At 50.9% G+C, this 22240-nt stretch overlaps 1 protein-coding gene across 1 annotated transcript in view; it reads left to right on the top strand.

Annotated features, from left to right (window-relative positions):
* NOX5 (NADPH oxidase 5) overlaps positions 1-17092 on the top strand; it is a 101291-nt gene extending 84199 nt beyond the window's left edge. The window contains exons 11-17 of the mRNA XM_011226750.3: positions 1605-1747; positions 5437-5481; positions 5817-5941; positions 6219-6303; positions 7226-7325; positions 15655-15821; positions 16747-17092. Coding sequence (XP_011225052.2) covers positions 1605-1747; positions 5437-5481; positions 5817-5941; positions 6219-6303; positions 7226-7325; positions 15655-15821; positions 16747-16878 — 797 coding nt within the window. The 3' untranslated portion in view covers positions 16879-17092. The remainder of the gene's footprint in view (positions 1-1604; positions 1748-5436; positions 5482-5816; positions 5942-6218; positions 6304-7225; positions 7326-15654; positions 15822-16746) is intronic.
* Positions 17093-22240: the final 5148 nt, after the last annotated feature.

Below are 22240 nucleotides of genomic sequence, written 5' to 3'. Positions count from 1 at the left end.
GCTCACCCTCCCTTCGGCCGGCAGACCTCTGGCCCCCAGCCATGTGTGTGCCGGACTTCTGGTCCTGGGTCATTGTTAGAGCCTGCTCCTGGACCTCTGTCCTCTTCCTAGGCCAGGGATCGGGCTTTCCGCCTTGAGTGGTACTTCAGGCAGGGAACGCCTTGCATGACCCACGACAGCAAGACCCTCGCTCGACTTCATGAAAGGGAAAGGGCCCTGGTTACCTGTTTTCTCTGCCTCATCTCTATAAAAGCTTTAGTTCCATTCGGGATGCCTCCCAGGGAACCCGAGTTCCCACAGTTCAGGGTGCAGGCCCTAGGCAAGGGTTCCCTCCATGAGGCTACGTGCCACCTGCCCTGGAGTCACCTGAGTGGTGCTCAGAGGTACAGCAGGCAAAGGTGGGGGTGGTGGCAGGACAGGGAAGGAGGTTTTCTTCCTATTCTTCTTTCCTGTTCTGTTTCTCAAGAAGATATACGCTTTCAGAAAATTCAGACAGTATAGAAATACGTAAAGAAGAAAATTAAAATCCCTCAATTCCATCCAAAGAAAGCCATTGTCAGTCTTTTGATGATCTGTCTTAATATTTCTCTTTTTTAAAGATTTTATTTATTTGAGAGAGAGAGAGAGTTTAAGTAGGGGAGTGGCAGGCAAAGGGAGAGGGAGAAGCAGGCTCCCCACTGAGCAAGGAGCCCGATGCAGGACTCGATCCCAGGACCCTGGGATCATGACCTGAGCCGAAGGCAGACGCTGAACTGACTGAGGCACCCTGGTGCCCCTGTATTAATATTTCTACGTGGTTCTATAGGTATAGAGAGAATTTTGCATACATGGGATCGCACTGTTCACACTGTTTTGCGGCCCACTTTTTCTCCATGCACCTTATGTCCTGAAGGTCTTTGCGCATCCATTCTTTTAAAATAAGAACTTTCCTTTGTGGCTGCATGGTATTCCGGTATACTGATACTAGTATGATTATAGTGACTGTGTGCACTATAGGGAGACATCATTGACTGGACCCTTTCTTCAAGGGGTTTCTTCAGGGTCCAGCTTGGAATCTGCCTGTCTCCTGGGCCCCGAGTCTCCCTGCTCTAATGCTGTGGATTCTCTCGGGTACCCTTCAGCAGAGGAGTACCTACCCCAGACCACCTTTCTACCAGTCATCCACTCCGCAGAGAACCTGAATGAGCACCTGTTACGTCCCAGGCACTGGGCACAACGAACGCCATTGGTCCCACCACAGACTGAACACCTGCAGTGTGCAGAGCCATTGACAAGCCCCTGGTTGAATGTGGGAGGGAGTGGTCCTCGCTATGGTGAGACCCTGGCCTGATGGAGGAGGCAGGGCCCGCACCCCCCAGGGAGCCCCCCTGTCTTGGCAGAAGAGACTGAACCCTTCCTTCGTAGCCTTAAGTTGACTGCATGGATCTCACACTGGAGAGATGGGATTTCCAAGTCCCGTGGCTGTGACGCTACTTTGGGCCCGAAGAAGGACATTCGGTCTGGGACTTGAGCAGTTAATGCCCAGCTCCAGTCCCACAGGTGAGACAGGCCTGCTGGAGGAGCCAGTGCCGAACCCCCATCCTCCTGCCCTGCCTCTTGCTCAGACACCATCTGGCTACACGTCCGGTCCGAAGGCCAGTGGACAAACAGGCTGTATGACTCCTTCATGACGTCACGCCCCATGGACTGTGGCTCCAAGCAGCTGTCAAGGAGTTTGCGGAAGAGGAGGAGCCAGAGGAGGCCCCAGGTGGGTGGCTTCGGGGGAGGAAGGGCCCACCGTGGAGACAAACCCAGCAGGGACCGTGTTGCTGTCTTCTCAGCTGGCGAGCATCCGTCATTGAGCAGCTGCTGTATACACTGGCTGGATGGCTGCATAACGATGTGATCCAAGAGCCTGACCACCCCAGGTCCTCGCTAGTCCCATGTCCTCCATTAGAAGCGAGGGGGACAGTGGAAAGAGAGAGGACACTGAGAGCAGAAAAACCCACCTCCACGTCTCTGCTCCAGCACGTTCTAGCTGTACGGCCTTGCCTACCTTCAGCCTTACCAAGGTTTAGCTTCCTCATCAGCGAACTGGAGGTGGTTCCCATCATTGGCCTCCCTTTCTCACATGATTATTTTAAGGATTGACAATGGAATGAATGCTAGTAAAGTACTGAGTTGACCGGACAGCAGGGTCCTCGTGGACCTGTCCACAGCGTCAGTGGCGGCATTGTTACCTTCCGAGCCCTGACGAAACCCACACAGCTGACAAGCTGCCAGTGTCTGGAATGAATACGGGCTCTGGGAAGTTCTGGAGGAATACGGCGATATCACAGTAAGAATAGACAAAGGAGGCGGAAGGTGCCTGGACACAAAGCAAGTTGACTGTACCGCTCAGCTGGGAGTCATGTTAAAATGGGGAAGCCCTGCCCAGGGTTAAAGGAAAAGAAGCCCCACGTCCGGCTCAGCCCTGCCAAGCCTTTGTGGAATTTAAAGTCCAGGGGAGAAAATAAGGCAGAATCCCGCCAGGCCACACCAGAGGCAGGCATCCCTCTAGAAAGATGCAAAGCTTTGGGAAATGAAGGGGTGGGTAGAAACAAGCAGGGCGTTCTCTGCTCTTCATCAGGGGAAAGAGGAAGCTGGCTTTCCAGAGGAAGCTGGCTTTCCCCACCAGGTGAGTCCTGTGCCCCAGGAATCAGGGGATAGATACATTAAAGGCTGTGTTTCTTTGGGACCTTAGGCCCCACCGCCAAAGAATAAGTTGGCACAATCTTTCTGGCAGGCAGTCTGGCCACGTGTATGAGCATCTTAAATATGTAGACCCATAGGCCCGGCCACCCCATTTTTAGGGCTTTGTCCTAAGAAGATAATTGGACAGTTGCACAGACGCTGGAGATCTATCAGTAAGCAAAGTTGACGCAGTCCCTGCTTACCTTCTGGAGGGAGAGATAGACTATAAACAAAATACATGCGTAATGTGTCAAGTGAAAATAAATTCTATGAAGAAAAATAAATCAGGGTAGAGGGATAGAGACAGGAAAGGTGCTATTTTATATATGGTGGTTGTTAATAATGAGGAAATGGGAATCCTGGAAATGCCCAACAATAGGGGTGTAGCTAAATAAATTACTCATCACCCTTATCATGGGATAGTAAGTCCCTAAAAATAGAGTATGTAAATGGATGTGCGTCAGCATGGAAAGCTAGTCCAGATGTACTGTGTGGAAAGGGCAGGTTAGAAAGTGGTATGCATGGGGCGCCTGGGTGGCACAGCGGTTGAGCGTCTGCCTTTGGCTCAGGGCGTGATCCCGGCGTTATGGGATCGAGCCCCACATCAGGCTCCTCCGCTATGAGCCTGCTTCTTCCTCTCCCACTCCCCCTGCTTGTGTTCCCTCTCTCGCTGGCTGTCTCTATCTCTGTCGAATAAATAAATAAAATCTTTAAAAAAAAAAAAAGAAAGCGGTATGCTTCATTTACGTAAGAGTGTGTGTGTGTCTGCGTGTGTGTGTGTGTGTGTGTGTGTGCGTAAGTAAAAGTCTGGGAGGGCATCGAAAAATGTTTAGAGGAGCTATTCCGCTTTCTTTGGGTACTTTTTCACTTTATTCTTTCAAGTCCTATAACATGGGACTCTCTACAAACTAACCTGTATTGATTTCATGATTTCAATAATAATGCAGTTTCCACTTTGAAACCAAACAGAGTTTGCCGAGCCAGCCCACCCATTCGGGAAACTTGGTACAGGGAGCCGTGGCCTGGAGCAGGGATGTCACCGTGGAGCTGACCTCCTATAGGCCCAGTGGAACTCCACAGCAGGGGGACCAAGGCCTGGTGAGCGTGGGGACAAAGGAAGGGGCTCCAGCACAGTGGGGAGCTGGGCCAGGTAAGGCTGCGGAAGCTGGGGCTGGAGGTGGGAGGGAGGGCCGGAGGGTCTGTCTCCCGGGTGGTAGGTCCTTGGAACTCAGGAGAGAGTCCTTAAGGGCAGGCCACAGGCATGAAGCCCCAGGCAGGACATGGTGTCCCCACAGCCAGCCAGGGGCGCACCCCCTTTGCAACTTTTGCATAGTTGCACTGAGAATGTTTCCAACCTGACATCTCTCTTACTCCCCAACATCACTTTCAACCTAATTGCATTTAAAAGGACGCTTGAGATGGCTGTCCTTAATGGCCACCTGGTAGCATGTGCCGGCATCAGAGGATAACTCGAAAAGTAAAATCAATGAAAACCCATGTAATTACACTCTTGCCTGGTTCCTGCCTGCTAGTGCCCTGAACCTGAAGCTGAGCTCCACTGCTCCTCCTCTTTCTCTCTCCAACTCTCGCTTTTGCTCCTTTTCTGTCTCACTTTTGTAAAAAAAAAAAAAAAAAAGAGATGGCACTGGTAAGTTCCATGTTAAAGATTGCTAACCATGATGTAGCCTTTCTCCTGCAATCGGGAGGCAGAAAGGACCGTGGCTCTTGTGCGGTGTGCCCCCGACAGCAGTAGTTCAAGTCCGACACCGTGGAGGACGCAGCATGCAGGGGCCCCCACACCAAGAAGCAACGTGCTGTGATGGGATGAGCACTGGACGGTCAGCGGGAGACCCAGCTCTACCCTGAGCGCTTTGGGAACTTGGGCAAGTCATTCCCACTCTCTGAGACCGGGTTCCTCTTCGGTGAAGTGCTTCCAGCACCAGAGAGAGAACTACCCCAGGCCCCTGAGGCCTGTTTGGTGGGATCTCCTTCCTTCACCTTCTGGAAGGAAGTGCCCCGACCTCCCAAAACCGGTCTGCTGTGTGCAATCAGGCAAAGCAATCAGGCAGAGCAGACAGAGGAGGCCTGCTCCCCGCCCTCAGTGGCTCCCATTTGCAAGCCCACAGCAGGGTCCCAAGGGCAGGGTGGAGCTTGAGCCAGGCCAGCCGTTGGCTTTTCTGCCTGGGGCAGCTGGGCAGAGCTTCCAGAAGGAGGAGCTGCTTCAGCTGAGCTGGGCTCTGAAGGGTGCGCAGGAATTTGCCAGCTGGGGAAGTGGAAAGGGCCTTCTAGGCCAAGGGAAAAGAACATTCAAGGCCAGCGGTGTATCTGGAGACATGAAAGTTATGGGACTGGCTGGACACTGGGGCGAGTGAGTGTTCTCCAGTCACCACCACCCCTTGTATTGGACCACAAGAGCGATTGTTAGATTTTCAGGAGCTGTAAGAGCCAGTTGTTAGACCCAGTCATTACAGTGGAAGCCATGACAGCAGCGTTTATACCCGAAATCTCCGGACACTACCCATCAGGAGTTTGGTGGTGTTTTCTTTTTCGGAAGAGTCCGTTTACCAGCCCATCACTGACATTCTCCCTCAAAAGGGCTCTGTGCTCCCTGGAATGCTTGGGGCAGAGAAAGCAGTTCCCTTTCTGTAAAGTTGCTCAGACCGGCAAGGGCCAGGTGGCCTCTGAGCATTGCCTGATGGGCCCGCAGCTCTCTGCTCCCTGCAGGTCTCTGAGATGTCCTCTGAGAACCACCTGTTTTGTAACATCAAGGTAAGAGGCTCCGGCGGGCGGACATGACCCCTGCTGCAACCAGAGGATGAGAAGCCCCAGGTACCCCAGTTCCTCAGGTCCCCAGGTATCCAGAGAAGGGGACCAAACCTGTCCCCTCGTGGGTGCCGGGTCCCCCTCTCAGCAGCTCTGCCTTCGCACATTGCAGGGCTCTCCCAGACTTGTGCTCTGAGCACTACAGTGGGAGCCACTTAGGTCTGGGCTCCAGCCCAGGAGGTGACTGCCTGCATATAATGGGGGGGGGGTTGCTGAAGCCTTGGGGTCCAGCTCTCCCAGGCACCCAGCCCTCTCTTTCCTCCAACACCCCCCGTTCACAGTGCTACATCGACGGCCCTTACGGAACCCCCACCCGCAGGATCTTTGCCTCTGAGCACGTGGTACTCATTGGGGCGGGCATCGGCATCACCCCCTTTGCTTCCATCCTCCAGAGCATCATGCACAGGTGGGTGGAGAGGCTGCCACCCCTGCCTGCGTCCTGGGGCAGAGTCCCAAGAAGACCCCCTCTCCCTTCCTCCCCTTACTCCTCCTTCTCTCCTTTCACCCTTTTTTCTCTTTCCTCCCATGTCCTGCCTCCTTCTCTCTTTTGGCTCTCAATCCTCCTCTTCCTCAAAGGGTGGGCCCTGCCACCCCACCCCTTGCCCCCATCCCCTGCACTATTCTTTGGCCTGAGAAGTCTCATACCCGCCCCAAATTCAAAATCACTCATTGTCTCCCCTCAGGCACCAGAAGAGGAAGCATATTTGCCCCAGCTGCCAGCACTCCTGGATGGATAGCATCCAGGATGAGGACATGAAGCTCCATAAGGTGAGTGTCTCCTCCTACAGGCAGGCCTCTGGGCCTTCTCCCCTGGAAACCTCCCTGAACCAGAGCAGGCTCTCTTGGGCAGGTGCAGGGGAGGGACAGATGGATTTCCTCCCTGCTTGGAATGACTGGTCCCTATGCTTCCTTCAACACCCCATGTTCTCCTGGTGCCTCCCAAGTCATCCAGGACTCCCCGTCACCTCTGGGAGGCATTCTGGGCCCGGAAGATGGAGTCCCACTAAAGACCTCGGAGTCTGAAAGTCAGGCAGCTGGGGTCCAGTTATAGCCATGATGTGAACTAGCCATCACCTGGTGGTGGTTTTAAAAATGAAAACGTTTGCCTTTTGAAAATTCATTATTTTGTATAGGCCATTTAAAAGAGCTTCTGAAAAAAAATAATTAACTGGGGTGCCTGGGTGGCTCAGATGATTGGGTATCTGCCCTCAGCTCGGGTCGTGATCTCCAGGTCCTGGGATCAAGCCCCATGTGGGGCTCCCTGCTCAGCAAAGAGCCTGCTTCTCCCTCTCCCCTCTGCCTCTTCCCCATTTGTGTTCTCGTTCTCTCTCTCTCTCTCAAATGAATAAATAAAATCTTTAAAAAATTTTTTTTCTATAAAAAAAAATTAACTAATGTCCTTCTGGGTTCTTCCCAAGCTTAATATTTCAGAACACTGCTTGCTATAAACAATAGGTTTATAGAAAATCCTGACCTGGCGGTCAGGAACCTGGGTCCTGATCCCATGCTGCTCCATGACCTGGGCAAGGTTCCTAGCGCTGAAAGCCTCAGTTTCCCCCTCTGTTAAATGGGGATGATAGTGTGCGCCCTGCTAACACCAGGGTGGTCATGCAGGCATTGGGGACCGCAGGTGTGAGTGTGCTGTGACTGAGGCAGTGCCAGCTCTGAACAGAAGGGCCCCTCTCCCCAGGTGGACTTCATCTGGATCAACCGAGACCAGCGCTCTTTCGAGTGGTTTGTGAGCCTGCTGATCAAGCTGGAGATGGACCAGGCCGAGATGACACAAGAGGGTAGGAGAGGGGCAGGGCCTGGGGAGGATGGCAGCAGATGGGGGTTCAGGCTCCGGGGCTTGTTAAGAGGGTGTCTAGATTATTCCATTTCTATCAAAAATGTGGGGGAGAGAGGAACGGTTTTTCTCCCCCCACCAAAATGTAACATTTATAAAACCAAAAAAAGAGGAGAGAAAGGTATTCATCATCCCATCCAGCTATCCAGACTATTCCAGGCGTTTTAAGGATCTCCTGATATTTTTTCTTATTCACATTTTACAAAAATGTGTATCCTTCTTTTTTTCTAATTTCTCTCTTTTGTGGCATTTCTTTTCATTCATGATGAGCACCTGATGAAAATTTCGATTCCCAGGCCTCATCCCAGACTTTCAAATCAGGATCTCTGAGAGCAGGGCCCAGGAACATGCATCATTTTTTTATTATTATTATTATTATTATTATTATTATTATTATAATTATTCATTTGAAAGAGAAAGAAAGAGCAGGGGGGAGAGGCAGAGGGAGAGGGAGAAATAGGCACCCCACTAGCAGGGAGCCCGATGTGGGGCTCGATCCTAGTTCCCTGGGATCATGACCTGAGCTGAAGGCAGACGCTTAACCACTGAGCCACCCAGGCTCCCCTCCCCAGGAATGTCCATCCTAATGTGCTTCCAGATGGCTCTTTTTTTTTTTTTTTTTTTTTTNTTTTTTTTTTTTTTTTTTTTTTTTTACTTTTTAAGGGATAAATTACATGCCATAACATTCACCAATACAAGTTTACAAGGACTATCGTGACATTATGACAAATGTGTACAGCTATGTAACCCCCACCACAAACTTGCAGCATTTCTGTTTCCCCCCAAAGTTTGCCCATCCTCCTTTGCATCAACACCCTGTCCCCATTTGCGGCCCCCGGCAACCACTGATCTGCTTTCAATCACTACAGTTTTGCCTTTTCTAGAATCTCCTGTAAGTGGAATCATACGATGTGCAGTGTTTTCTAACTTCCTTCGCTTAACATAATAGCTTTGAGACTCACCCACGTTGCTGCGTGTATTAGGAAGTAGCTAATTCCTTGGCAGTGTTCTATTTTATGGATATACCACAAGCTGTTTTGCCATTCACTTGGGCATGGATGTTGGAGTTATTTCTACTTTTTGGCCATTTGGAATAAAGCTGCCCTGAACATGTGCCTGCAAGTCTTCGTGTGGACGTATTTGCTGGGTAGTATGGTATGTGTTAAGGTTAACTTTATAAGGAGCGGCCAAACCGGTGTTCCAAAGTGGCTGTACCATTCTGTGTTTCCAACAGCAATGGACGAGAGTTCCAGTAGCTCTGCAACCTTGCCAACATTTGGTATTGGCAGTGTCTTTCGTTTTAGCCACTCTAGTGGGTACGTAGCAGTATCTTGGTGTGCTCTTCATCTGCATTTCCCTAACGACTAACGATGCTGAAAGTATTGTCGTGTTCCTGTTTGCCATTTGTGCATTTGTAAAGTGTCCATTCAAATATTTTGTCCACTCCTTAAATCTAGATGTTTGCCTCCTTTTTTATTAAGTTGTAAGAGTTTCTTACGTATTCTGGAAACAGGTCCATGTCAGGGGCACATTTGATAAACACATTCTCCCTGTCTGTGGTTTGTCTTTTCACCTTCTTTTTTTTTTTTAAGATTTTATTTATTTGTTTGACAGAGAGAGAGACAGCCAGCGAGAGAGGGAACACAGGCAGGGGGAGCGGGAGAGGAAGAAGCAGGCTCATAGCAGAGCAGGAAGCCCAATGTGGGGCTTGATCCCAGGACTCCGGGATCACGTACGGAGCCAAAGGCAGACGCTTAACGACTGAGCCACCCAGGCGCCCCTGTCTTTTCATTTTATTTTTTTAAATTTTTTTAAATTTATTTTAAATATTTTTATTTATTTATTCGACAGAGATAGAAACAGCCAGTGAGAGAGGGAACACAAGCAGGGGGAGTGGGAGAGGAAGAAGCAGGCTCATAGCGGAGGAGCCTGATGTGGGGCTTGATCCCATAACACCGGGATCACGCTGGGATCACGCCCTGAGCCGAAGGCAGACGCTTAACCGCTGTGCCACCCAGGCACCCCTGTCTTTTCATTTTCTTAAACTGTCTTTTGAAGGACAACATTTTGAAATTTCAGTTATGCCCAGTTTATCAGATTTTTTCTTTTATTCTTCATCCTTTTGTGTCCTGTCTAAAATCTTTGTCTCACCAAGGTCCTGAGTATTTTCTCTTATGTTTTCTTCTAGAAGTTTTGCAGTTTTCACTCTTCACTTCCATCAGTCTCATAGTGAGTTCCACAAGGTATAGGACATTAGCTCACGAAATCGATTGCATTCCTATTTACTAGCAACAGATAATTAGTAACGAAAAGCTTTAAACCAAAATTTTGAAAACATGAAATACTTAAGGATAAATTTAGCAAAATACGAGCAAGTCTGTACACTAAAAACTACAGAACATTTCTGAGAAGTGGTTTTCTCTATGTTTCTTGTATTTGTAATTCATTGAATTTCTGGGATGTGTGGACAAGTTTTCATCAATGTTTTCCTAGTTTTCTTCAAATTTGAGTAAATTTCAGCCATTCTTTCTCTGCATATTTTTATTTTGTCTCTCCTTCCTGTCACTTCAATTACACGGTTAGACTGTTGGATATCTCACAGGTCACTGAGACTTTGTCCCCCCCGCATCCGTGCTTCATTTTTGAGTTTTCTACTGTATGTTTTCACGTTCACTGATCTTTTCTTCTGCAGCACCTAATGTACCAATTCCATCCTCATCAAAATCCCAGCAGGGTTTTAAAAATAGATACTGAGAGGGGCGCCTGGGCGGCTCTGTCCGTTAAGCATCCAACTCTTGATTTCTGCTCAGGTCATGATCTCAGGGTCGTGAGATCGAGCCCCGCATCAGGCTCCATGCTCAGTGTAAAGTCTGCTTGAGATTCTCTCTCTCTTCCCCTCCCCCCACTCATGCACTCTCTCTCTTTCCAATAAATAAATAAATGTTTTTTTTTAAATAAATAAAAATAGGGCATCCGGATGGCACAGTCAATTAAGCATCTGCCTTCAGCTCGGGTCATGAACCGAGGGTCCTGGGATCAAGTCCTGCATCAGGCTCCCTGCTCAGCCCAGAGTCTGCTTCTCCCTCTCCCTCTCCCCCCTGCTTGTGATCTCTCTCTCTCTCTCTCATAAGTAAATAAATAAGATACTGAGAAGCTGATTCTAAAATTTATTTGGAAAACCAAAAGACCCAAATAGCTATTAATCCTGTCCATGGTGTTTTCATTTGTGTCATGTTTTTCTTCTCCAGAAGTTCCATTTCGGTCTCTTCTATGACTTCCATTTCTCTCTTCATCCTGGGTTCTTTCTTTTATTTCTACATTCTCTCAACCACACTTTCAGTATTTGCTGTGATATGTTTGTATGAGTCCATCATCTCTGTCATTTCCTGGTCTGCTTCTAGTGACTCAGTTTCTCCTAGTTATGGAACATATTCTCCTACTTCTCTGCATGCCCGATAATTTTGTTGGATGTCAGGCATTGTGAACTGCGTGTTGTGTGTTCTGGATTTTGTGGTGTTTCTTTACACAGTACTGAACCTTGTCTGGTGCACAGTTACATTACTCAGGGGAATTGGGATCCTATCACGACTTGCTTTGACCTTTTCTTAGAGTGGGTGCAGCGTGGGCATTAGTGTGGGGCGACACTTCTGTGGGCTGTACGCACTGCCCTGAGCATTACAAGGTCTCTCCACTCTTGCTGATGGAAACACAAACAATTCCCAGCTGTGTTTGAGCTCCCAGTACTGTTCAGCCTAGTGTTTTCTGGTAATTTCCTTTCCTATATGTATTGGTTAACACTCAGCCAAAGACTTAGTGGAAACTTTCTGCAGATTTTTGGAGCTACCTTCTGCCCTACCTCTTTCTCTTCTTCCCCTTGCTCTTTTTCTTGCAGTCCCCTTTCCTCAGTTTTGTGACCGGCAAATTCTAGCTGCCTTGTGTCTCCTCAGTGCAGTGAGACCAGCATCAGGCAGTAAGCTGGGGCTCACCTCATCTGTTCCCCTCTCTCAGTGACCCCAGTTCTGTGCTGCTTGATCACATGAGTCTGGAAACCATTGTTTCATATCTTTTGTCCATTTTTCTAGTTGTTTAAGGTGAGAAAGTAAATATGATTCTTTTTCCTCCAACATAATTTTTTTTCAGATTTATTTATTTTTAGAGAGAATGAGAGAGAACGTTCAAGCAGGGGGAGGGAGAGAGGGCAAGAACCTCGAGCAGACTCCAGGCTGAGCACAGAGCTTGATGCAGGGCTCGAGCTCACGACCCTCAGATCACGACCTGAGCTGAAACCAAGAGTCGGACGCTCAACTGACCGAGCCACCCAGGCGCCCCTCCAACATAAATTTTTAGTGTCCATAAGCTGCTAGTGGACATGAACAGGTGGGGAAGCGTCAGTATGGATTGGGGGTGAATGCTCAGTATTTGTCCTGATGAGGTGACAGTCAACAAGGGGAGAGAGTGGCCTAAGGTACAGGCTAAACAACTTAGCACGTACGAATTATTTTCCTGTTGGTCCCTTCTTTCATACTTTCATCAAAACTGAATGTTGTGAATGTCCCCCTCCCCACCCCTAAGGGTTGCTGCCTACGTTTAGTGCCAAGCCAAGGCTTAGTCTGTACGATAGATTGTCTTTCTGGGTTCACTGTAGTCTTCACAGGTCACCTTTATGGAATACTGCGTTTTCAAGTTAACCTGTTAGAATCATTGTTTCGTTTTACCTATAGAATAACTCATATGAGGAGGAATATCGTTAGATATGCTTCTAACTTTAGAGAATCGGTGTGGGGGAGTTTATACTGGTTGAGTTCAATGGAACCAGACCTTATTTGGGTGTTTAATGATCCTAAGGCTTCCACGAGTGAATTAAAATTCCTATGATAAAAGTTTATAAGTTCAAGTAATCAAACGCAGTTTTTTATAAGAAACATTCAAACAGATGTGGTATCTTATAACAAATGTGCAAAGCCCTGAAGCACAAGTCAACAGTGTTTGACACAGGATTGGTGAACTTCAGAATGTTGCAATAAAGCTCCTCGCCCTTTCTTGTAAATAACAATTATAGCAAATATTTATAGAGCCTCGACTTCGTTCTCAATGCTTTTATGTGTATTAATTTATTAGAAACTCAATTTTAGGATGACAAGCTGGGGGGAAGTTTAGATTTCATTTACATTTCCTGGTTTCTGGTATATAAATATTTGCTATTTGCTTCTTCCGAATCTGTGTAAACAAAGGATAACAGCAGGCCTGGTGCTTTGCATTCTCAAAGCCACTTGAGTCAACAACTTTATTACCTCAAATTTCTTCCAGGGTTTTTCATTAACTGCAACAGAAACCCGTGACTTCTGATTTCAACTTTACTTATTTACCAAGGTTTGAGTTCAAGAATGTGTGGCCTATTGCTTTTAATTTCTACAGCTTAAGCTTCAAATATTCTGTTTGAGTTTGAATCTTTATTCTTTTTTTTTTAAAGATTTTATTTATTTATTCGACAGAGATAGAGACAGCCAGTGAGAGAGGGAACACAAGCAGGGGGAGTGGGAAAGGAAGAAGCAGGCTCATAGCAGAGGAGCCTGATGTGGGGCTCAATCCCATAACGCCGGGATCACACCCTGAGCCGAAGGCAGACACTTAACCGCTGTGCCACCCAGGCGTCCCTGAATCTTTATTCTATCCCATAATAGCTACCAAAACTTGGGGACATGATTGGGGCTCCTGGGTGGCGCAGTTGTTAAGCGTCTGCCTTCGGCTCAGGGCGTGATCCCGGCGTTCTGGGATCGAGCCCCACATCAGGCTCCTCTGCTATGAGCCTGCTTCTTCCTCTCCCACTCCCCCTGCTTGTGTTCCCTCTCTCTCTGGCTGTCTCTCTCTGTCAAAATAAATAAATAAAATCTTAAAAAAAAAAAACAAACTTGGGGACATTATTTAACCGCTTTGCTTCAATTTCCTCATGCGAAAAATATGGATGGACAACCCACCTCATAGGGTTGTCATGAGGGCTCAATGAGATCCTCTGTGCTGCACACAGAACAGTGACTAGAGCTTAATAACTGCTCAGTAAAGCAAACAGCAGCAGTCGGAATAGTACTAGTAGCAGCGGTAGCAATCGTGGTAGCAGTAGCTGTAGTAGTCGCGGTAGCTATGTTAGCAGTAGTAGTGATGGTAATAGTAGCAGTGGTAGTCATGGTCGTAGGAGCAGCAGCTATGTTAGCAGTACTAGTAATGGTAGTACTAGCAGTGGTAGTAGCAATAGTAGGAGCAGCAGCAGCAACAGTCGTCGTCGCAGCAGCAGCAACAATAGCAGCGGTAGCACTCACAGTAGCAATAGTCGTAGCGGCAGTGACAGCAGTGGCAGTGGCGGCAGCGGTGGTGGTAGTAGCAGTGGTAGTACTAGCAGTAGCAGTAGCAGTATTTCACGGCTGTACGATGTATGGTACAGTCAGCGGTCTGCCACCCTCCTGCTACGGGACACATCTATTCTGATCTCCACTCTCATATATAAAGCTGCAATTAATATGTTTGTGCACAGAGTTTATTTCCTCCCTTCGGATGACTTCCTTAAGAGAATGTCCCAGAGATAGAATGACCGTCTCAAACACAACAGTTTTGGAGAGGGCGGAAACCCCATGTCAGGTCCTTCTCCAGAGCGCCTCCTTCTCCCTCGCACCACGGTGTCGCTTTCCCCTTCCCCCTCTCGGGGGGATAGGGACTCTGAGGGAGGGGAAGAAGGGTCAGGGCTCTCTCAGGCGGGTGTCCCTCATGGTACCTCTCGTTCCCTCCCATGCAGCCCTGCCCTACTCAAGTGAAGTGATAGGTGAAATAAAATGGATTCTCCCTCCTAGGGCCATTTGCATTTTGACAGGGACTGAGGCCTTAAGCCAAAGGAAAAGGGGGCTAATGGAGCATATGAAACAATAGAGAGCCAGCTGGGATGGCATGAATCCTTTGGTCTTCGGAGAGGAGAAGGATGAAGTGATCATCAGCTCGTGGAGCCAACGTCCCAGATCAGGTGCCATCATTCCTGGCTCAGACCAATGCGCAAATGGAAGGACTATCATTCCTGGCTCAGACCAATGCGCAAGTGGAAGGACCATCATTCCTGGCTCTGACCAACGCGCAAGTGGAAGGACCATCATTCCTGGCTCTGACCAACGCGCAAGTGGAAGGACCATCATTCCTGGCTCGGACCAATGTGCCAAGTGGAAGGTGGTATCTGCCAGCCTCTTCCCTGGCGTGGCCCACGTGGAAAATGATAACATTTATCTGTTGTATCAGGGAAAACGGAGGCCGCTGCTTGAGCACAGAGGGACCCACCAGGGAGCTCCCATTGCCCTGAGAGCAGAAGGGATCAGTATCTCAGCAAACCCGTCCCACTGCAGGCACTGAGCAGTGGACACCTGCCAGGATCTGGGCCTGTGTCCAGGCAGATCCAGGCCAATCTCTGCCCTGTCCCCGCTGTCCTCTGGCTCCCCTTCTGGGATGTGGCTCTCATCCTGTCACACCCTGCTCCGATACCCACTACTGGCCCCCATTGGCCTGCTGGGCATTCAAGACCCTTTCCATTCCGGCCTCAATGTGTGTCCCATCTCGTCTCCCATCTCCTGCTGCTCCCGTTCAAGGATCCTGCGCTCTAAGCAGGCAGTCACCTCACGCCCCACAAACACATCTGTCCCAGCTTCTCATCCTTGGCTCATCTGTCTCCCCTTCTTAGGATGCCCTCCTTTCCCACACCCCATCCCAGCTTGGAATCGTGCCCCTCTCCCAAGACCTGTCCCAGTCCCCACCCTCCCAGAAAGCAGCTCCATTGGCTCCAGCCCTTCTCTGTAGATCGGTAGCATTTGCCATCTGACCCACTCATTCAATCCTTGACCCTTTGGTCTCGGTTACCTTTTTGGCTGTGCCTGGCCTCTGTCCCCAACCAGACTGAACAGACACCATGAGGTGTGACAGGGCATGAGCTTCGGAGCCCAAGGACTGCCATGCTACCCTGGGGTGCGTTTCCCCTTCAAGTCCTTGGGTGGCTGTGGGGTGCAGGTCAGACAGTGGATGCGGTCACTGTGTACGCCTGGCACAGGGCAGGCTCCGCTCCAGCAGTGGGCCATCTTGCCTTTCTAAAGCACCGGGCACTTGGAAGTTGTGGCAAGCACAGTGGCCAAAGGTGTGAGTTCTGAGCACTCGTGCTCTCACTCCAAGCCCTGGGGCACGGGCCTGACATCCTGCCCTGTCACTATCATGGGCACCAGCCCCTCAGTGCTGCCTTTGCCTCCCACACCCAGGCCCCTTCCTGGAGCTGCATATGTACATGACCTCTGCACTGGGCAAGAATGACATGAAGGCCATCGGCCTGCAGATGGCCCTTGACCTCCTGGCCAAGAAGGAGAAGAAGGACTCCATCACGGGCCTCCAGACACGTACCCAGCCTGGGCAGCCTGACTGGAACAAGGTAAAGGCCAGCGAGAGCCCCACCATCTGCAGGGGGACCAGTGGGGCTGAGAGCCTAGGGCAGTAGCTGGGGAGATTAGGGCCAAGCAGGTGGGGACCGAGCACAAGGCCAGCATCCAGGGTCCAACTGGGAGCTATCATGCACTCACCTTGTTCCATCACTGGGCTCAGTTTCCCCATCTGTTCAGAGAAGAAACTAGCCAATTTGACCTCCTAGGCCTCCCCCAGCCCTGACTCCCTATGAACCGGGGTCAGAAGGCCTGAGTAGATGGGGTCTTGGGGAGGCACCAAGTCCTATCCTTGTCGGTACCCATGGAAAGACTGAGGCCCAAAGGCACAACAGTTTGCAGTCTATTTTATTTCTCAGATAGGTTTTTAAATTATTCTTCCCCGGAGCACTTACCAGAGTGCAACTTGTGTGAGGTGCCGGAAGGTACTGCTTTTCAGTCTGCGGGCGATAGTCACGCCCAGAGAGATCAGGGCACCGACGAGGGCTTTCCGCAGAGGCCTCTGTAAGCAGAGTTTGGGGCAGGAAAGGATCTTCACTGGGGGGATGGCTGGACTTTAGGAAAGAGACATCTCAACGGAGGCACGTGACCGGCGGAGGACTAGCGGGATGTCCGGGGTTCGGCGTGCCCATGGGGCCCTACTGCTGCCCCCCAACACTGCAGTCTCCCCGCAGACATGCTCCAGATGTGGGCCTTCCTGGTCCAGCCCCTTCCTGGGGTTGAGCCACTGGCCCCTAAATGAATGGCTGCATGTTGGACCCTCTGCTCTAAAGCCAAGCAGCTGTGCCTTGGAGCTCCTCGTGGGGACAGAGGGACGTGGCTGCTGACACATGATGTTGTCAGCTCCAGCTGGGTGTGTCCTTATGCCACAGGCTCACTCCCCTGCCTCTGCTCTCTCCTACCCCGCGTGGGCTCCAGGTGTTCCAGAAAGTGGCCGCTGAGAAGAAGGGCAAGGGGCAGGTGTTCTTCTGTGGCTCCCCAGCCCTGGCCAAGGTGCTCAAGGGCCACTGTGAGCAGTTCGGCTTCAAATTCTTCCAAGAGAACTTTTAGCCTCATCCCTCCCAGTTCTGCCCAGCCCACACTGCCAGCCAACTCGATCACAGCGCTCCCATGCCCCACAGAGGCCAGCCTCAGAGGACCCACCTGGTCCCACTCCACACCCAGAGTGGGAGCGCCCAGGGCCAGATGGACTTCCTTCCAGACCCAGGGCAGAGGGCGGCGGCCTGCGTGGTGCTGCCATGCATTCTGGGATTGCTGAGAAACTGACCATGCCAGAGGCCGGCGGCTCTGGAAGGGGCAGGGGAGGGGGCTTCCCAGGCCACTGGCCCTCCAAAAGTCCTCTGAGGGAGACTTCCCCTGCAACGGTGGTCCCGCACCTGCCTAATCATCACAGTCATTCAGGATTTTATCCCAGCCTTGTATTATGAAACTTCGCGAACATACAGACAGCTAAAAGAATTGCAGAGTGGACAGGTGTACCCACTTGCTGGATTCCTCTGTTAGCAGTTTGCCTTTCTGTGTATTATGCATCTATCCCTCTCTCCATTTCAGAGCACGCTTTGCCGTATTCACAAGACCTTTCTTTACCTGTAGACTTCTGGATCCCACTCCCAGGAATTCTGATTGTGAAACTCTGGGGAAGAGACCTGGAAGATATATTTTATTCAAAATCCATCCTCTTCGGAATAGATAAGCAGCACATTGCCTACTTCTCTCTCTGTCACTGTCTCCCTAGCGGTCTGTGTCTCCTTTCTTCCCTGCCTCTCTCCCTCTGCCTCTCCCCTGCATGTGTCCCTCCGTGTCCCTTCCTGGCTCCACATGTTGGTTTCTCCCTTCTCCCCATGTACTGAGTCATCACAGAAATAGGAAGGAGACTGTGTGTGTGTGTGTGTATGTGTGTCCATGTGAGGGGGACACAGGAAGGCGGTGTGCCTGGAAACCATGCAGCTCGTTACTTGAACTCACTTGAGCCAGCCGCCCTGGCCACCTCTCCGAGTCTGATTCTTCATCTGAAAAATGGCCCTGATGACATCACCCGGTCACAGTTGTTGTGAGAGGAGAAGGAGACACCAGCATCAGGGCTCGGGACATGCATCTTCCATCCCCGCCTGGCTCCCTGTGTCTCAGCGTCTTCTCCCCAGGCAGCTCTGTCGCATCTGTCACCGTGTGGCCGGAGTACCTTGCAGAGACAGCAAATGCCAAAGTTCTCCTACAAGACACGTTGTGGAGGGCAGGGCTGGGAGGGCTGGACTCGCCCCTTCCGATCTCAGCTGGGGGCTCTCACCTGCCCCGCACCACCAGCCCCTGTGAACCTTCCAGGTCCTGGGCATCCTCCCCGTTTCAGCCCGTCCTGCTAGTTCTCTCCCTTCTGCGGGATCTGAAACACTCCACCCCAAACCCGCCTTCCAGGGGTTCGAATCAGGCACTTTTCCACAGAATTGCAGGTTGTGCCTTGCTGTGGTGCGGATTGGAAGACCCAGAGGAGAACAGGTGAAGCAGCTGGGTGACACCGCGATGATGACACCCCTTACAAAGAGCTGGACGTCCAAGGGGGGAGCTGGGACCCAGATGAGGGGGCGCTGTGCAGAGGCTGAGCGGAGAGAAGTGATGGAAGCATCCTGTGGGCGACCAGGAAACAAAGTCGGTGGGGAAAGTTCTCTTCCCAAAGCAGCAGCGAGAGAAGGGGATGGTGGCCAACAGTGTGGAAGGGCGCCCTGGGGAAGAGGGCAGAGTGCTCCGTGGGGACTGAGGCAGACAGGAGGTGGGAGAAGGGACATCGGAGGCAGGAGGAAGAGCTGGCAGCACCACAGTGAAGCGTTGGGTGCAGAGGGCAGGGAGGAGGGGAGCCGGGCCTCACTGAGCCCCTCCGCGCTCGGAGCCCGCACATCTGGGAGACTTGGTGTCTGGGGCCTTCTGCATGCGACCAGGTTCCATTCCCGGCAAGCCTGGGGGAGGCACAGGACTCACAGCAAGGAGCCGAGTTACCAGCCTGAGGCCTCACAGGCTAGGAACCCATTTCCCCTGCTGATTTGGCTCCCCCGCCCCCGCACCAGACTTGCTTGGGGGGGAACTGTCACCCTCTGCGGTGGAGAAGTTAACGAAGAGGCTGTCTGGACTTAGGGCTGGGGTACGCAGCGGCAGTGTGCCGAAGTCAGTTGGGAAGTTGGCAAAGCAGAATCTGTTTAGCGTAGGACTTCTCTGTCTTTCTGTCTGTCTGTGTATCTTGTTCATCTAGAGTTTTATATCGCACAGAGGGTGGGAGCAGTTGGAAGAACATGAACCTAGATTCTAGAATCCATTAAGGGCCCACAGGTTTGACTTAAGACCGCGGGAGTCCAAGGCTTTCTCTCCAGACATACCCCGGTTTCCCACTGGAGGGCGCTGCGGAATCAGGGATCTTGGAGGTTTCGTTTGCTGGGAAGGAGACCGGTGCCTGAGCGGCAGTGAATCCAAGACCAGCCAGAGGAGACCGCGCCCCACCCCGAAGCCCTGGCTCCAGGCAACACCTCCAGGCCCAGTCGCGGGCAGCTCTGTGAAGTCAAGAGAATTCATTTTCAAGATCAGAGTTCCTCTAGCTGCCAGCCCCTAACAGCACCTCACAGATGCGCACACAGACCCTCTCCCCGCCACGCCCCCCACATACCGCTCCCTTCCTGGGACCCACTGTCCAAGTTCTGGGGCTTCCCACGGTTCCATCTCTAAGGTCAGAATAGGCCTGACTGGGGGAGAGTTTGTAGGTCCAGACTCTGCCCTGGGTCTCTGCCACCTCCTATCATTGTAGGTGGCAGGATCCAATGTGTGGTCTGTCCGTCTGGGTATTGGCTGGACGTCCAGATGGGGACTATCCTACCATCAGCAAGAAACAAATGCATCTGTCCGGCTCGCTGACTTTCCTCCTTAGACATCTGTGGGTCTAAGAGGGCTAAGGCAGGTGCACAGAAAGAGAGCAGAGGGAGCACAGGCTAACTACAGAAAAAGGGTGGCTTCCGTGGGTGTGAGCTGTGAGCTCCCCAAGCTCAGGCCTGTGGCCCCAGAATCTAGCACAGACAGAATGGCAATAGGCCTACCCCGCATGTCGACTCCCACAAAGCCAAGGGCCTACCTAACTGGCATTATCCTCGGGAAGGAAGTGTCCTCTGCATATAACTGTCATTTGTCATCTGGGAAACAAAGGCGCGAACTCGAGCCTGCTGAAGGAATCCCTTCGCCAGGCTCCACGACGCTGCTCTGCTCCAAGGACAGCTCTGACAGAGACATCAGGCGTCCGTGAAGTGATGGGACAGGCCCACCCGAACGAACGAGACACGCAAGTGCAGTCTCTTAATACCCGGAGAGCCAACGGGCGTTCACGGGAGCGGGGGTGACAGCGGCCACATTGAGAGGTGTCACCAGCCTGGCAGACAGAGTCAAGATTAGGGAGAGATTAGAGACAAGACTGGTGCTGGGCGAACACCTTGGAGACACGCAGGGAAAGGGCCTTTGGCCTCTGAAGTCAGGGCACTGGCTTCCACGTTTGCCTCTGTCCCCGTCAGCCATGTGACCTGGGATCTGCCCTGGGACCTCTCTGAGCTGTCGCTTCCTCATGTATAAGACGGACAGACTAAGGATGAATATTTTACAAGGCCAGTATATGCATAATCCTTTCTTAAAAGATCTGCAAAAAAATACATGTTTTTCATCTGTTTGCTTTGGGAAGTGGGAATGGAGGGAACAGGAAGGAAAGGATTTTGTTTGGGGGTGGTTTTTCTGGGGTTTTTTTGGTTTTTTTCTTTTTATCTTCTACTCCTCCATAAAGTTCAAAGTTTTATGATAAAGGTCTGTAGGTTTTACAGTTTTATCTTTTAAAAAAGGATGTTAAGTGAAAGAAAAAAAGAAAAAACCACCTCCCGTAAGCCAAAATAAACACGTGTGCGTATGGGGCAGGGGATAAATCGGTAGAAATGTATTGGAAGGCAGGAGACACACCAAGCGTTCACAGTGGTCAACGGTAGAGGAGGTAAGGGAGGACTTTGACATTCTCCTCTTTCCTATTTTACGGATCCATGTATTACCCATGTAACGGTTCACACTCTGGTATAGAAATTTTCCACCGTGCTCTTCAGGAATTGTTTTTGTGATTGTTTTACTTCTTAATCTATGTCTTTAGGTTAAGGCCTATATAGTTTTTCAAGAATAAACATAATGGAGACATTGAGGTGTTGTTAAGATCCTGAATACCGATTAGCTCCCAAATGGAAGTGTCTGGAAGGCGGCTGGGCAGTGGGACTGGCCCCTCCAGCTGGGGGCGCTGCCCGACCTCTTCTGAAAAGGGAGGTCGCTGCATAACCAGATTCGATGTGCCAACCTGTGGGCCCCAGCCGGTCTCAGGAGTAAAGCTGGTCCGCACAGACTGCAGAGGCCGTGGGCATTCAGGAGAAGCTGCCTGCACGAGGCTGGGGCCAGCAACAGCCCAGCCTCGCAGGCCAGATGCTAGGGGCTGGGGGGCTGGGCCGGGGGATGGGGGGGCACTGTTTCTGCTAAACAAACACTCAGAGTAACCAGGATCCCCGACAGATTGATGCATCTTTTTATGATCTGTCTTTACAATATGATGACTCTCTCCTTTTAAAAATAAGATTAATTCAGACAAGACATTTATTTTATGGGCAAATCCATCCCGGGGGGGAAATACTCAAGCTGAACGGCGGAGATGGCTGGAAGGAGACTTGACTCTGCAGGAAGCTTCCAGCCTCCCAACCCGAGCCACGTGGCAATGGCCCCAAAAGGGCTCCCTGCTCCTGCCCACGCACAAATGGGGCCATCTGGAATCATCCCAGCTGGGTGAGGATAGCCTGCTGGAGAAAACAAAATAAAGAAATATAGGTAGTGAGTTGCTGTGTGGTAAGCAAGAAAGGGGCACATTTTTTTTGGTAAAAAAAGTTCTGAGATGCACCCAGATGTGGTGGGATATGAGTTTTTATATATAGATGAAGCTTGTCTTTAAATGCCCCTGAAGAGCATTCAAAAGACATGAATTATTTGTCTCTGTGTCTCTGGGGCTGGAATAATGTTACCACCTGGCAGGCACTTGGCATTGTGTCAGGAACGTTTCTGCCACTACGGTCCCTGTTTCAGCTGCTGGCACTGGGAGGCAGCATCGACTCCTCTCTCCCCTACCCACCTCCCCCAGCCAATCACCGAGTCCTGTAAACAGGACATTCTATGTGTTTCTCACATCCATTCCCTCCCCCGTTGGCCCTGCCCCCTGGTCAGTCCCTCAGTTGCCTTTCGCCCAGACCCTTGCAGCAGCCTCCTGCCCGGTCTCCCTGCCTCCAGCCTCTCCCAGGCAATACACCACCACCACCTCCCGCTGCTGTTGCAGATCCAATCACACACCTTTCTGTTGGATAACTGTCCCTTTGATGTCATCCAA

Source organism: Ailuropoda melanoleuca, chromosome 5 (genome assembly GCF_002007445.2).
Source record: "Ailuropoda melanoleuca isolate Jingjing chromosome 5, ASM200744v2, whole genome shotgun sequence".
Classification (NCBI taxonomy): Eukaryota; Metazoa; Chordata; class Mammalia; order Carnivora; family Ursidae; genus Ailuropoda; species Ailuropoda melanoleuca.
The sequence above is the reverse complement of the archived record's forward strand: the minus strand, read 5'-3'. Positions and strand labels throughout refer to the sequence as shown.